Source organism: Tursiops truncatus, chromosome 7 (assembly GCF_011762595.2).
Source record: "Tursiops truncatus isolate mTurTru1 chromosome 7, mTurTru1.mat.Y, whole genome shotgun sequence".
NCBI lineage: Eukaryota > Metazoa > Chordata > Mammalia > Artiodactyla > Delphinidae > Tursiops > Tursiops truncatus.
In genome coordinates, this window is record NC_047040.1 from 15,364,321 (window position 1) to 15,380,215 (window position 15,895).

General features: G+C 38.7%; 1 protein-coding gene across 6 annotated transcripts in view; it reads left to right on the forward strand.

The window, feature by feature from the left end:
• Nucleotides 1-15,895, forward strand: part of FARSB (phenylalanyl-tRNA synthetase subunit beta) — a 67,068-nt gene that overhangs the window by 30,561 nt on the left and 20,612 nt on the right. For 3 of the 6 annotated variants that reach the window (XM_019923505.3, XM_019923507.2, XM_019923508.2), the window contains 2 exons: nt 1,962-2,079; nt 14,332-14,487. In XM_019923505.3, coding sequence (XP_019779064.1) covers nt 1,962-2,079; nt 14,332-14,487 — 274 coding nt within the window. Of the gene's footprint in view, nt 1-1,961; nt 2,080-2,187; nt 2,331-3,320; nt 3,482-14,331; nt 14,488-15,895 lie in introns of those variants that run through there. The other 3 variants (XR_012332963.1, XR_002174010.3, XR_012332964.1) reach the window with 3 other exon arrangements.

Sequence of the window (15,895 nt, forward strand, 5' to 3'; positions counted from 1 at the left end):
AGTATTCCTTAATATCCTCAAATATCCAATTATTGTTCAAATTTTCTCAGGTGTCTTTTTTTTAAATAGTTTATTTGATTTGGGGTTCAAATGAGGTTCATACATTAAAGTTGATTGATGTGCTTCTTAAGTCTCTTTTAATTCACAGGTTGCTCCTCCAACCATTCATCTCTTTCCCTTTCTCCCTCTCTCCCCCTCCCCCTTTCACTTTGTGGAAGAAACTGGGTCACTTATCCTGTAGAGTTCTCACATTGAGGATTTTGCTGACTATATTCCTGGGGTCCCCTATATTTTCAGTAAATTGGAGTTAGATCTAGGAGCTTGATCTGATTCAGGTTTAATTTTTTGTGTTGCTGTGAGTTTTTAAATAAATAAATCTTATCTATAAAACAAAGTGAAAAAAACACCTAAAAGAGTCATCTACAAAAGTGGCTTGTTTTTATTCTAGTAAGTTAAGCTTTCCTTTAACATTGTAGTTTTGTTCTGTGAATGGTTTGGGCACTTCCTTTCTGGTTGGGAAAGTGAGCCATATTTCAGAAAGCACTGAGTTGAAGGCTAATAGCAGCTTTCTGGTAGAGTAAATATAGTAGGAAAAGTGTTCTCTTCTTTTTTTTTCCTTAATATTTATTTACTTATTTGGTTGCTCTGGGTCTTAGTTGCGGCAGGTGGGCTCCTTAGTTGCAGCATATGGGCTCCTTAGTTGTGGCTCCCGGGCTCCTTAGTTGTGGCATGCGAACTCTTAGTTGTGGCATGCATGTGGGATCTAGTTCCCTGACCAGGGATTGAACCCGGTCCCCCTGCATTGGGAGCATGGAGTCTTATCCACTGCGCCACCAGGGAGGTCCCTGTGTTCTCTTCTTTCCTCAACACAATCTAGCAAGTCCTTTTAAGGGCTTAATGTTACATGTGCAGGATCTAAGAGGGGCTGTTGTTTTAGCCAGGGTGGGCAGGGCAGGCCCATGTAGGACCATGTAGACCTTTGAGCAGAGACCTGAAGGAAGTAAGATAGCTACATACGAATCTAGAGGAAGAATGTATGAGGCAGAGGAAAGAGCACGTGTGGAGGCCTGGGATGGGATCCTGATGGCAGCGTGTGGCTGGAGCACGCGCAGTATACCGGGGGAGCAGCGGGCGTCGGGGTTGGAGAGAGGGCTAGGGCCACATTCACATAAAGTCCCATGTAGGGCATGGTTTTATTCAAAATCTGATGGAAGTCCATTGGACGTTTTTGAGCAGGAGAGTTCTGTGATCTGATTTAGGTGTTAAAGGGTCACTCTGTCGGGAGAATAATAGATCATAAGGTGGCAAAGTAGAAGCAGAGAAATCATCCTAGGAAGCTCATGCAGAGTCTGGGCAAAAGATAATGGTGTTGGAGTCTGACTGCAGATGTAATACCGTCGCCCATAAAACCCTTCTGGTAACATGATGTGTTGGAAGCTAACGTATCTCATACAGCTTAGAATGAGAAATTTATTTCACAGACAAAAGCAGGGGAAGTTTTGCCCTTTTTTTTTAAGAATTGGAATGTGTATTTGTATTTCTTACGAATATTAAGAATGAAATAACTATACATTTTCCTATTTGTTTTGGCTACTAAGCTGAAAACTGTAGTCACAGCCTGCCCGTAGCAGCTGTGTGGGTTTTTAGTGCCTACATATTTGTGTTCTGTTTTTCTCATTGTCCTGGTATTTTAATTGCATTTACATTTTTTCCCTGGTCCTGGTTTTTTAAAATTTGGTTAATTCATGTTAATACTGTTTAAATATTTGTATTTCTTGTAATTTACTTCAATTACTTTGTGAAATGAAGCAGGATATGAAGTACTGGAATTAAAAATTAAAAATGCCTTGGATATTTAGGCATTGCATTTTCCAAAAGTGTCTTCCTGTGAGACCATGGATTAATAACCAAGTATGTGTGGTTCCTATTTGGTCAGTGCAATTTCATGTCTTCTCCTGTAGGTGGCACGCACTACCCTTCTTCCTGGCCTCCTAAAGACCATAGCTGCGAATCGGAAGATGCCCCTGCCTCTGAAACTGTTTGAAATCTCTGACATTGTAATAAAAGATTCTAGCAGAGGTAAGAATGAGCCACCTTTGATTTGTATACTTAAAGCATTTTTTATTATGAAAACTTCAACTGTATATAAAAATAGAGGAAATAATGTAATTACTCCTGTGATTCCAGCACCCACCTTCAAGAGTTATCAACTCACACATGGCCAGACTTCTTTCATCTATACTCCAACCCACTTCCTCGTATTCGTTTAGTATAAATCTTAGACATCACATCATTTTATCAACAAACACTTTAGTTTGTATTTATGAAAGGTAAGGGCTACCACTATTGTTTTTAATAATCCAATGCCATTATTATATCTTATCATCAAATATCCAGCTAGTGTTTGAATTTTCCCAATTATCTCATAAGTTTAATTTTCATGACTGATTTATGTGAATCAATCCAAGCAAGGGCCAGATATTTGATTGTAATATCTCTTACTTTTAATGGAAAGCAAATTTTAACAGAGAATTTAATAATGTTTATGAAGAACCCTATTAAAACCTCAACTTGCAAAGCACTATGGAGTATTTCTGTTTTTCTTATGTCATGTGATTTATATGCATATCATTTTGACGTACTTGATATCTTACTATTCTAGTTTAACAATGATTGTTCATATTACTGTTGTACCAGTGATTGTAAATGTGTTTTACCAGTTTTTGCTTCTTTTGAGGATGGTCTGGACTTGTTAGTACAGCAAGTTGCTTTGTCTAATATCTGGAATGTAGCTGTTATTTAAGAAATATATTATGTATTTAGTAAGTCCTTAAACCTGATTGCCAAGAAAGCCTGTCTCGTTCAAACTTCTCCATGTCTTCAACTTATATAAGTCCGACTGACTGTTCGAACTGCATATGTGGTATCTCTTGGCGAGCAGTGCCCTCAAATGACTAAATTACTGGCAGTATTTCTTTGATTCCCTGGATTTAACAGTTGAAGTCCTAGCAGTATTTATTCAGTCTTACCCCAGACTCTGCAGAATTCGGAATGTGTTCTTTTGAATCAGTTGACAAAAGAGGGGGCCTTTTCCTCAGTTTCTCCTGAAGAGGACAACATGGCGTCATTCTAACTACTAGAAAGTAGCCAAGAACTATTGACTGTAAATCGGCCTGTCTTAGGAAATAGATTCCATAAAGGTACCCTGTGGACTGTCCATTGCAAACCTTTCAGCCTAGGCTGGATTCCATGTGCTCCCAGTATGCAGCCTGTCTTCAGTTAACAGTGTCACCTTGCATTTTTTGCTTTACGGAGCACAGGCTCCGGACACGCAGGTTCAGCGGCCACGGCTCACGGGCCCAGCCGCTCCACGGCATATGGGATCTTCCCGGACCGGGGCACGAACCTGTGTCCCATGCATCGGCAGGCAGACTCCCAACCACTGCACCACCAGGGAAGCCCCCCCCTCAAATTTTTTAAGGTACTTTTTCTTTTTTGATTGTTGAAACATCTCTTTGAGGCAAATGGGACAAAATATTGTCCCCATTTAATATACTGGAAAATTAAGACAGAAAAGTGGTAATTTGCGCAAGGCTGCATAAAATAAGGGACTTAGAGCTAGGGCCAGAATTTTGGTCTCAGTGCTTATATCCTTAGAGAATAAAAGTTCTATGTAGAATTTTCCTTGTGTGATAAATCTGCTGTAATAGAAATCAGAAGACATTTTCAGTGCCAGCTGCAAATAGTTTTGAGGGTTCTTATACCTCAAATCATCCATTGGTATAGATAACTGAGAATTTGTTGTAATTCCAATGTCAGTTTTTTCTATTAACTTTGACTTGTTACCTTTCATCCTAGTTCTTTGAGTTTTATGTTGTTTTGATCCTTGGTGATCCTTTAATATTTCTAAATATAGGATTAGGTTAATTACTCGAGATTTCCTCAAAAGTTCTGTAATACTGTTTCAGCAACAGGACTCCTCCCTAATTGCAAAGGCTCCCTGCAGGGCTGGGCATGCTCACAAGCAGGCAGCTCAGAGCCTGGACAGTGAGGGTGAGGCGCGAGCTGCGGTCCCCACAGTTGCCACAGGGAAGGTTTCGCTGTAGGCATGGAACACCACTTTACTGTATTGCAGTCCTGGGTAGAGGTGCCTTTGCTGGTTTTCTTTTCCTCTGTGTTTCTTGGGAAGGCCCGTGCTTGGAGGTTGAAAGAGAGCTGTTCTTAAATACAAGTGCTATAGGCCATCATTTAACAAATCACCTTGGTGATAGTTCCAGAAACCCCATCCATATACTTTTTAATTCAAAGATTTGTCTTTCTGCTACACTTCGTTTCATCAGGAAGAGTGGTTCCTATCTCTGTAGCAAACCTTTTATACCTGATTTTAGTTCTGATTATTCTGCTCTGTTTTCCACATCAATCCATTTTTAACTGATACCACTTTTGCCTGTTGTCTTACACCATCATGGTTTATTGTTTTCCTTTAAAATTTTCTGTCATATCAATGAGATTTGAGGAATAAGAGGAGGTAGATGCACTAAGTCTGCCATCTTGAAAACATAGGTTTGCTTTAGTTTATGTGGAGTGTGTTTCCTGTTTAGGTTGGCCTGGATTTTATTTCATGACAGAAGCTTTTCTGATGGATTATTATAAATAGGGACCTGTGGCCTCCCTGCCTGTCATCTGGTGTACAGAGAGGACTCTGCAGGAGAGGCAGCCCAGCACCGCGGTTCCATGAGAGACTGCAGCCAGAGCACCTGCGTTTGAGTCATGGTTCTGCCATTTACCAGCTGCTTAACTTTGGAAAATTAATTTAATTTCTTGGTGCCTCAGTTTCCTCATCTGTACAATGGGAATAATGATAGCACTTATTTCAGTAGACTTGTAAAAATTAAATGTATTTTGAAAAGTTCCAGCCACGTAATAAGCACCGTTTGGTGTTTGCTCTGACTATCAGCATATTAGCAATCCCTAAGGCCCAAAACCTAGCTTCTTGGTCTCTGGAAATTTTCTTTGAGAATGAATTGAAAAACCTTTGCTGGCCATTAAAGGGTTAATATCACCTTGCTAAGGCACTTGGGGTTCATTTTTATCCTAACTTTGAACTTAATTGGTTTTTCTTCTGTTGTGCACTATTTTTTTTTTTTTTTTTTTTTTAGGAAAAGAAAACCAAAATGTACTAATGTGGGAATTTACTTAAGAAAGTGGGAATGTTGGGTTTTGTTTTTTTTTTTAATTTTTATTTAGTTTTAATTTTGGCTGTGTTGGGTCTTTATTGCTGTGCGTGGGCTTTCTCTGGTTGCGGCGAGTGGGGGCTACTCTTTGTTGTGGTGCGCGGTCTTCTCATTGCGGTAGCTTCTCTTGTTGCGGAGCATGGGCTCTAGGCGCACGGGCTTCGGTAGTTGTGGCACGCGGGCTCAGTAGTTGTGGTGCACGGGCTTAGTTGCTCTGCGGCATGTGGCATCTTCCCGGACCAGGGCTCGAACCCGTGTCCCCTGCATTGGCAGGCGTATTCTTAACCACTGCACCACCAGGGAAGTCCAGGAATGTTTTTTGAGCAATTCATCACCCACTTCTTTTCAGTGAATTGAGCATATATGTTTTTACCGTCTCTCGAACCAGGAATCATTTCTCTGTTGGATTTACAGTAGCCATTTCCTCCTAAATAATGAAACAATTTTGAAGGAAAAAAGAAAAAATCTAGACCATCAGAAGTGAAATGACAGAGCAGTTTTCTAGGGACTGTGAAAATGTCCCAAATTTTCACTAGTGAGGGCGGTACTCGAACTGCTGGTTTAAAAGGGGTGGAGATGTATGGCAAGACAGTCTCATTTGTTGTACTGGGAGGAAGTATCTTTTAGTTCCTTTTCTTTGCCAGGGGCTGCTTGGAACATGAGAGAAACGGTTGCCAAGGGAGTGTACAAGGTGCCCTGATAGCACAGAGAAGGGAGTGACAGCTGCCACTAACTTGTTTCGTAACATTAAGGAAAACCCAACACTCTCAGCCTCGTGGTTTTTGTGTAGGCAAGTGTATCCTCCAAAATGGAAATGGAAGAGGAATCTGTATTGGATTTCAATATGCCTTCCACAAATTCTGTCTGACTTGCGTTTCTGTAAGAGTAGACGGAAGTCTCCTAGTCCGTGTTTTTGTGCTTGACCTTATCGGACAGTTTCTTATGCTAACGTGGACTTTCTGACTGGCCATCCATGTCATGAGGCTGTCAGGCTGCCCGGTGAGGGACTCAGGCACCCTCCTCAAGTGTGAGGATTTCCACTCTGAGCCAGACACAGTCCTGTTCTAAGAGGCTGAGCCAGTCACTGCATTTATTGAATTGTAAGATCTGAAGTTGCTGCAACATTTAAAAAAATTAGTCATGACTCGAGGGACAAAGCTGATTTATCCCTTTTGTTGGGCAGAGTGGCGGTGTCTTTGGAACGAGAAGTTGAATGCAGACTCTGCTGTGGGGTAAATTTTCAGCTCTATTATAGCAGGGAAGTCCAGTAGAGGCTGTACTGAAGCTATCAGATCGGGCTGCTGTGTGAGTAACTGGTTGGTTTCAGTTGTTATGTTTGTCTTTTCAGTGTCGAGGAGAAACTATCAACAAAATAGTAAAAAATTACTTCAGAGGAGCAGTTGTGAATTTCTAATCTTCATGGCCAGAAATGCAACTATATTTTGCAAAGTCCAGCATTCTGGCTTTTTATTAAACGCAGATTGAATTCTGCCATCACAGTTTATTCCACAGTGGTCACTGAAGCTGCCAGGATGCCTAAAAGCTCACAAAAATGGCAGGAGAAAATGCATCATGGGGTTGAATCTAAGTTTAAAAGGAATGATAGCCTAAGAAGGAAGACTTACTTTGGCTTTGTAAAGCAAGTATATAGGGTGTTTTAAATTTAGCATGATACAGTCATCCAGTTGTCAGTTTGACATTTATCGGTGGAGAACCCCGATAATCATACTGCCCTTTAGTTTTAACTACTGCATTTTAATAATTTTAAAACTGCTGGGTTTTAATAATTATTGTATTGCTCAGGTTGTTCCTGCGTCTCCAGAGCGTTGCTGCAGCCCTGGAACAAGCCACCTTTCCTCTGTCCCCCAAATTGCTGCTTAAATAGTTGCTAAAATTTCTCATTCTCCCTGAAACTTTTCTAAATCTGAAAGATCTACTTCTTACCTTGCCTAGTTTGGATATGGAAATCTAGAATTTTTTTTAAACTTTTACATTTAAAGTTATTTTTTTTTAACTTAAGTATATTTAAGATTCTTGTTCTTTTCTCCTCCTGGCACCACCATGGCCGCATAGAACAGAGCTAATTCACTGTTCTTTTATGATTTGGTTTGTTCCTTCTGTTTGCTGTCGGTTTGTACCTTTCATGTATCTGTCTTATTTTGTAACCTGCTAAACTCTAGGGGCCCAGTCTTCGTAATTTTTTGTATAATTCTTTGCTTGATAAAAAGCTCAATGAAAGCATTTTCATTATGAGCTTGTAAAATACTTCAGCTCTGAGAAATTGTCCATTAATTCTGCAACCATTGAATAATGGAAGATTATCTCACATCCACATGTGGAATGTGGCTTTCTGAAGAGAGCTTATGTCATCAGTCTAGATTAGTCTAATTTTACCACTTCATGTTTTTGGCATGTAGAATTTCCAATTAATAATCCAAAAAATACGGGTGTAAGGAACATTGACATTAACAGTATTTGAAGTAGCATCATTCGCATATGTGATGGCATCTTAACTGTGTGAATATCATTATTTTTAATATAGAAAGTTATTTTAGTACGTTTGGTTCACATAGTTAAGATCTGCTAACATGAGTATAATGTGCTCTGTCATGCATTGAATATCGTACTTTTTTAATAGATAAAAATCCATTCCAGGTTTATGTTAACGAAATAAAAGCCAACCCACAAGGATGTAACCTTTTCCTTCATGCATTGAGAAGGTCATAGATTTTTCCTCACATTTGTTTCTTGGCTTTCAGCATTATTTAAAAGACGAAAAGTCTTTACCTCAGTGCCATAATATAGAAGTGTTTTAAGGAAAATTGTTCTTAGGTTTTATTATGTTTGTTTTTAAAATTGAAAATGTATTTGTAATATCTTTAAGAACTTTCACAAATATGTATTAAGAGTAATTCTGTTGTTTTCACATTAAAAAAAAAATACACGTATCCAGCTTCTCCCAAATCCTACTCTTAGAATTAGTTGCCAGACATTCTATGCATATGCAACCGTATGTTTTACATTTCTCTATATAGCCACAGATACAGGTAAATTCTTTCTGGTGTTTACACAAATAGGATTATGCTTTTTCTGTCTTCTGTACTTTTTTCCTATGAACACATTCTGTCCACCTCATTCTTTTTAATGGCTGCACAGTATCTCATTATATGGATATACTGTAATTTATTGACTCAAACTATTATGATGACTGTTTAGATTGTTACCAGGTTTTTGCTAAAATATGTCTATTGTAATGAATATCCTTGTACCCTTATACAAATATGTGTTTTTAGAAATTGAATTGGTCAGTCCATAGATATGCATATTATATGTTTGCTACCTTGTCAAATTCTCTTCTAAAAAGGATTTTTTTACAAATTTGCAGTCCTACCAAGAGTGTGTAAAGGTTCCTGTTCTCCCATGTTAGATCTAATTTTTTAAAGTCTATGTCTTGACAGGATTCTTATAGCTTTTGTGAATCATTAGGCCTACTCTGAATTTCTTCTGAAGATAAGTAAAATTTGTAATATAAGCTATACCAGTCTCATGGGTACCAATATTAAAGAAATTTTTTAGATGGAATAGACTAAAAATCAAAGTGATTCGTTTCATTTTCTGAGCTTGGCCAGGCTGTTATTCTCAAGCTCAGTGTCAGCCACCAGTTGCCCTGGGAGCTCTGTTGGTTTCCCAGTAGGCTTTCTCCTAGCATCTTTTTTTTTCTTTTTTAAAATTTATTCATTTTATTTTATTTTTGGCTGCGTTGGGTCTTTTTTGTCGCATGCAGGCTTTTCTCTAGTTGCGGTGAGCGGGGGCTACACTTCGTTGCAGTGTGCGGGCTTCTCATTGCAGTGGCTTCTCTTGTTGTGGAGCACAGGCTCTAGGCACGTGGGCTTCAGTAGTTGCAGCGTGCAGGCTCAGTAATTATGGCTTACGGGCTCTAGAGCGCGGGCTCAGTAGTTGTGGTGTGCGGGCTTAGTTGCTCCGCGGCATGTGGGATCTTCCTGGACCAGGGCTTGAACCCGTGTCTCCTGCACTGGCAGGTGGATTCTTAACCACTGTGCCACCAGGGAAGCCCTCTCCTAGCATCTTCATTTGGGCTTCTCGGTGAATGTGAGAATAGAGATGGAAAGCTTCTCTTGAAGACTCTTATCCTTTTGCATTCTGTGCCACTTAATGATAACATTGCCTAACACCCCTAATTTGCTTTTAATCATTGGTACTTTGGTGAGAGAGAATCTACACTAAGCAGAAGCTGTTCGAAACATTTGAGTTGTATGTGATAGTCATTTACTAAGGGACATCACGTATCCCTTTTTTTCCTTTTTTCTTCTTTTATAAAATCACTTGGCATGTTCTTTCAGCTTCCAGAATCGTAGCCAGCCACCCCTTCTCTGGGTGGTTTACATCAGCCTCTCCAGGCAGTACTTTGAAGTCTGTGAAAGACACTGGTAATTTAGGCTGACATACTTGGCAGGCCTATTTAAAAAGCAGAATTGTTTGATGGCATGACACAAGAGGTCTGTTAACTGAGTTATAAAGAACTGAGGCATTTCCAACAAACCCTAGTTTTGACTTGAAATTTAAATAGTTCTTATTTTGCGGCATGCAGTCAGTGAACTTCCTGTGATGTAATATGGTCTCTCAGTGCAAAATACTAGGAAGTGGGAATTTTATTATGCCTAGCAGTTTCTCCAAGGAGAAATTCTGGGTGGAACTGAGTATGTGGTTATTTTCTCTTTTAATTCAATCCAGCTAATTCAGAGGGAATGTCTTAGCAAGATGTGAGGAAGCAAGTCTAGAGGGAATGGTAGCACTTGGGAGAGATGTGAAAAACCAGCCAATCAGTGGTGGGAGCTGGGAGGGGGCACCTAAATAATGTATTTAATCTAATTCTTATGGTGGGTTTAGTATAAAGCCCTAGAAGTCAGTGGCCTTTCCTTAAAATACTGCAAAATTGAGTTTAAAAATATATAGCTCATTATTGTATATGCGTGTGCTGTAAACATCCTGAAACCTTTCTTGAATGGAGTATAATTTTTTTTAAGTCTTGTATTTTTTATTGTAACTTCATTATTCTGATCATCAAAATCACTTAATTTTTTTCTTTTAATTCTAAGTCTTTAAACCAGATGTTGCTCCTCTTACCAGAAGGGCAGGTTTTACATAATTTGGAGATCAGGACAGAAGTATTCCAAGGCAAAGGTTACCAAAATAGAGCTTCCAGTTTGTGTTGCTAAGTTCTCTGAATGATGGCATTCCTGTTGGACTCTTCTCTCACAGCAAAAATGGGACTACAAAGTGGTTTCAATACGTGTCTGTGTGTTAAAGTGGAAGCATGTGACACCAACAAATGGGTACCACATGGCAGAGATACCCAGGAGCAAGTCCGTAATATGAAAGGGATAAATTAGTTTTGTTTCATTTCATTTTTTTCCCTTCAAGGGAAGGGGGGTGGGGAGAGGGGTTGAGCAGGGAGGGAGGGGGAGAGGGGGGAGAGGAGGGGAGAGAGAGAGAGAGAGAGAGAGAGAGAGAGAGAGAGAGAGAGAGTGTGTGTGTGTGTGTGTGTGTGTGTGTGTGTGTGTGTGTTCCTACAGAGCAATCAGGCCCCTCATTTTAGTTAATGCATGTGGTTGATTTAGTGATGTTTGATGCCTGCCTGGTTTTAATATTAATCTTTATTCCGACACCTCCGATTATAGCGTTAGGTACCAAATTACTTTATTCTTGCACGTGGAAATGATGGAGAGTGACAGTGGCACAGTACTCACTTTCTGACACCAGCTGGCTCTTGTGCTGACGTAGAATGTGGCCACTGTCTTGTCCTGGCCTTGTTTAATGATTTTTTTGTGTATGCTTAGCTTCCTTTCCAGGCTTTATTCATTTATTCAGAAAACAATTGTTGAAGGTTTAGTCTGTGCAGGCTCTATGCTGGCTTTGACCTCTAGTGGAGTGCTTTGAACATAGTGGGTGCTAAGAAATGTTACATGGCAAGAACAGTTATTTCTCTATGTATGTTCAATCCAAAGTTTAACTCAGAATGTACTTCCCATGAGTTACAGTACTGTTGATGGCTAGAAACTTTAGTTAACTGACTTCTAAAAATAATTTATTTCAGTTGCTTGACTGCAGTTCTTAAATATGAAAACTTTTGAAAATGAAAACATCTGTGTATCGTATCAAAAACATTTCAAGAATGCACATCTTTGACTATACTAAGAATATATTCATACATAAGCTTGCCCTTATATTGTTTATTTTCATCTAAATCCTTTAGAGATGTAGAGATCTCATCAAAATCCTTTAGAGAGTCAGAGATTTCTACTGTAGAGAGGGCATGGATTTTAGAGTTAGACAGTCCTGGTCAAATCCTGGTTTTGTAACTTATTAGCTGTGTAATTAATTACAGTTCTCTCCAGGCAGTTGGCTTGACTTTGGGCAAAACCTTTCTGAACTTTTGTTTCCCCATCTTATTTTCCCTATCCACTTTATAGATACAATAAAACCTAGCTTACATGAGTGTCTTGAGAATTAAGATGACAGATAGGTTGATAGAAAGATACTAAGTTCTGGATACTAAGTTTCCCTTTCCTTTTACCCCATTTATTGGCTAACTTTTATATTACTAGCAGTGAAGTACAGTGTTATAAAATACTCATTTGTTTATTTGGATATCTGGAAGGCAAAAGACATTCTATATTTTGTGCAAATTATAGTATGGGAATAAGTCTGTGGAAGAACTTTTGCTCAATACATGCTAATATGAAGCAGCTTTTTATTTTCAGTTTGTTCTCCCAGATAGACATTAGTTTGTTCTTTCTCTTTTCCTGATTTGAAAGGCAAAACGAAGCCAACATTCATTCGTTGTTTGTGTAGAGCAGTGGTCTCCTCCAGAATTTATTAAAGGGCCACAAGTGTATCTGCCTGTTAAAAAGTTAAATGATCTCCACTGAATTTGAGTCTGTCTTTATATGCTATGCATATCTTTCTTTAAAAATGAGTTTTGCTAAAAATAGAACTACCATAAGACCCAGCAGTCCCACTACTGGGCATATACCCTGAGAAAACCATAATTCAAAAAAGAGTCATGTACCACAATGTTCATTGCAGCACTGTTTACAATAGGCAGGACATGGAAGCAACCTAAGTGTCCATCGACAGATGAATGGTTAAAGAAGATGTGGTACATATATACAATGGAATATTACTCAGCCATAAAAAGGAACGAAATTGAGTTATTTGTAGTGAGGTGGATGGACTGAGAGTCTGTCATACAGAGTGAAGTAAGTCAGAAAGAGAAAAACAAATACTGTATGCTGACACATATATATGGAATCTCAAAAAAAAAAAAAATGGTTCTGACTAACCTAGGGGCAGGACAGGAATAAAGATGCAGACGTAGAGAATGGACTTGAGGACCCGGGGAGGGGGAAGGGTAAGCTGGGACGAAGTGAGAGAGTGGCATGGACATATATGCACTCCCAAATGTAAAATAGATAGCTAGTGGGAAGCAGCGGCATAGCACAGGGAGATCAGCTCGGTGAAGCAGCGGCATAGCACAGGGAGATCAGCTCGGTGCTTTGTGACCACCTAGAGGGGTGGGATAGGGAGGGTGGTGGGAGGGAGACACAAGAGGGAGGGGATATGGGGATATATGTATATGTATAGCTGATTCACTTTGTTATACAGCAGAAACTAACAACATTGTAAAGCAATTATACTCCAATAAGGATGTTTAAAAAAAAAATGAGTTTTAAATTTTTGTAACCATCACTGCGGATACAGAACAGTTCTGTCACCCCCAAAACCCACATGTCCCACGTTCTCACATTTTTTCCCCGACATCTAACCCCGGATGACCGCTATCTTGTTCTCTGTTGGTATACTTTTGCTTTTTCCAGAATGTCATATAAATGGACTTATATTGTCCACTTATATTGCCTTTTAAGACTGGCTTCTTTCATTCAGCTTCATGTCCTTGAGATTCCTCTAAGTTATCAAGTCTCCCTTATTGCTGAGTAGTATTCCATTGTATGGGTGAACCAGTTTATCTAGTCACCTATTAGAGTTCACTTGGATTATTGCAATTATTTTTAAAAAATATTACATTGTGTAAGTTTGTCCTGATTTTCAAAGTAGAAAAAATATACTAATCAAGGAAAAATGGGAAAAAAAAAATTCCTGCCCAAACAGAACCTCTGTTAACATTCAGGTATATTTCTTTACATTCTTTTTCCTGTGCGTGGAGTTTTTTGGCTTGTGGTTATATTTACATAGCTGTGATTCTTCATAAATTGCTTTTTTTTTTCATGTTTTAATTCTGATGTGTATGTATGACATAAACAGTTTAAAAAGATTATAAAGCAAACACTAGTGTAACCATCCAAGTTAAGACCCTTCCCCATCAAAACTACCTTCCCTTTACCTAGAGCAATCACTATCCTAACTTTTGTGATAGTCATTCGCTTCTTTGCTTCATAGTTGTCCAACCTGTGTATATTCTTTAGATAATATAATTTAGTTTTTACTCTTTTTGAACTTTGTGGCCTCCTTTTTTTGTTTTGTTTACTACTGTAAGTATTCTAGCTCTGTTATGATAAATCTTCATAAAGATGCCTTTTGGCTGCGTAGTATTCTGCTGAGTGATTGTGCTGTACTTTATGTGGCCATTTCCCAATTTGGGTTGTTTCTAATTTTCACTATTGGAAGTAATGCTTTGTGTAGAAGTAATATCTCTCTACATGAATCCATTCTTGTATTTAGAATTATTTCTTTTGGATAGTATTGTAAATAAAAGCGTATGAAATTTTAAGGTTCTGAAAAATGTTGCTAAATTCTTTACCAATTCGTACCACAGTGAAGCCTTACTGTTCCTGGGCCAGCATTGAGGGCTTTCCGCATCTCCCCCAAGTAAAAACACCTCAGGGAATTTAATGGTTGAAAAACCATCTTATCTTGTCTTTCTGAGTTTGATTGGTTCTATGTTTCCTAATTGGTTTCCTTTTTTGTTGATTTTGCTTGAGTTTATGTTTTGGGGTAAATCGGCTTCTTAAGTGATGGTCAGTGTAGGCTTGTGACCAATTCTTTTATTTTTTTTCAGATGTAGGTGCAAGAAACTACAGGCATCTCTGTGCTGTTTATTACAACAAGAATCCTGGGTTCGAGATAATCCATGGGCTTCTGGACAGACTCATGCAGCTACTTGATGTGCCTCCTGGCGAAAAGAAGGGAGGATATGTGATCAAAGCATCAGAAGGTGAGACAGATGAGCTGAGTCAAGAGTCAGTGATCCCGTAATGAAGAGGCGAAGCCCTATTTGTGATAAAGTGTTTTTGGTTTTGATTTAGGGGGAGGTGGGAGAGAGAGCTTCATATCAATTAATTGTCAGTATTTTCTAGAAATATCCTTTTTCCCTCCAGTATTTTGAGAAGATGCTTTTCAGAGCTCTTGTAGTGCCACAGATTATACTTTTGTTCCAGCTGAGTGCTGGTAACCCCTAGTTACTGGCACCATCAAGTCGTGGTCAACCCACAATCCAAACTGCAAGCTGAGAGAACCAGAACTCATGACTTGTGCTCAGAGCCTCCTGCCTGAAGCCTTTAAGGCAAAAGAGGAAAAAAGAGAGACATTGGAAGTTAGGCTAACTAAATTGTATATATACTCCTAAAATGCTAGTTTCTTGTTGTCTGAGGAATCCTGAAATTTTTGCTTTTCATATCCCTATAGCTTGAATCAGTATTAGATAAGAGATCCACAGACAACTTGAAAGAAACATTTTACCACTTTATTTCCACTGTTTACCTGACAATTTTATAACTTTATCTGGCATCTTAAATTTCTATTGGACCATTCACTTTTTTCAAAGTGTTATTTAGCAGTACTTATACTGGTGTGAGGTTTGGGGGGACATATTTTTGTTTTCCCCTAGTTGTATTTTTCTTAGTCCTCAGAGATGGTTTTTTATTATTGTTTCAATTTTTTTTTTAATTTGAAAAGTTCTTTGAAAATGCAGTAACCCTAAATATATGGCCTTTTTAGGTTGAAGATTTGTGGAGTTATCTTTTTTTTTATAAAATTGAAAGATTAAATATTGCAGGGAGTTATCATTTTCTACCACATCTCTCATTAGTAATCATTCAGTGAAGATACGTGTGATGCTTATAGAATTTTAGAGTGTTGGAACTGGGTCTTAGAGTTCATCAAGTCCAGTTCCCTGATTTGACAAGTGAAGAAGCCAAGGATAGGCAAGCCAAGTGAGTTGGGCTGGGTCACACATGGGGACCCCAGGGCGCCTGCCTCCCACTGTTCTTTCCACAAGACCAAGTTGCCTGTCTTTATAGTGGCTTTACATTACTCATTCACCAGTTGACTGTTCTAGAATTTCTGCTTTAAGATCTGGTCATCCAAGTTAATGGCAGCCTGAAAGCTGATGTGACACATTTTTTTTAACCTTCTATACAGAGTCTTTTCTCAGAAATTTTACTTCATATAGAGATTAGCTGAATAAAAATCTGTTTCCTGAAACAGATTATGTCATATATATGAGATATAATTTTTTTTCTTACTGGAAAGGTTGCAGAGAGCTGAAATGGTAAATTGGAGCATAATTTGTTGTGGATATGATACTTTTATATGTAACTTTTATATTAATGATGTCTCTATAA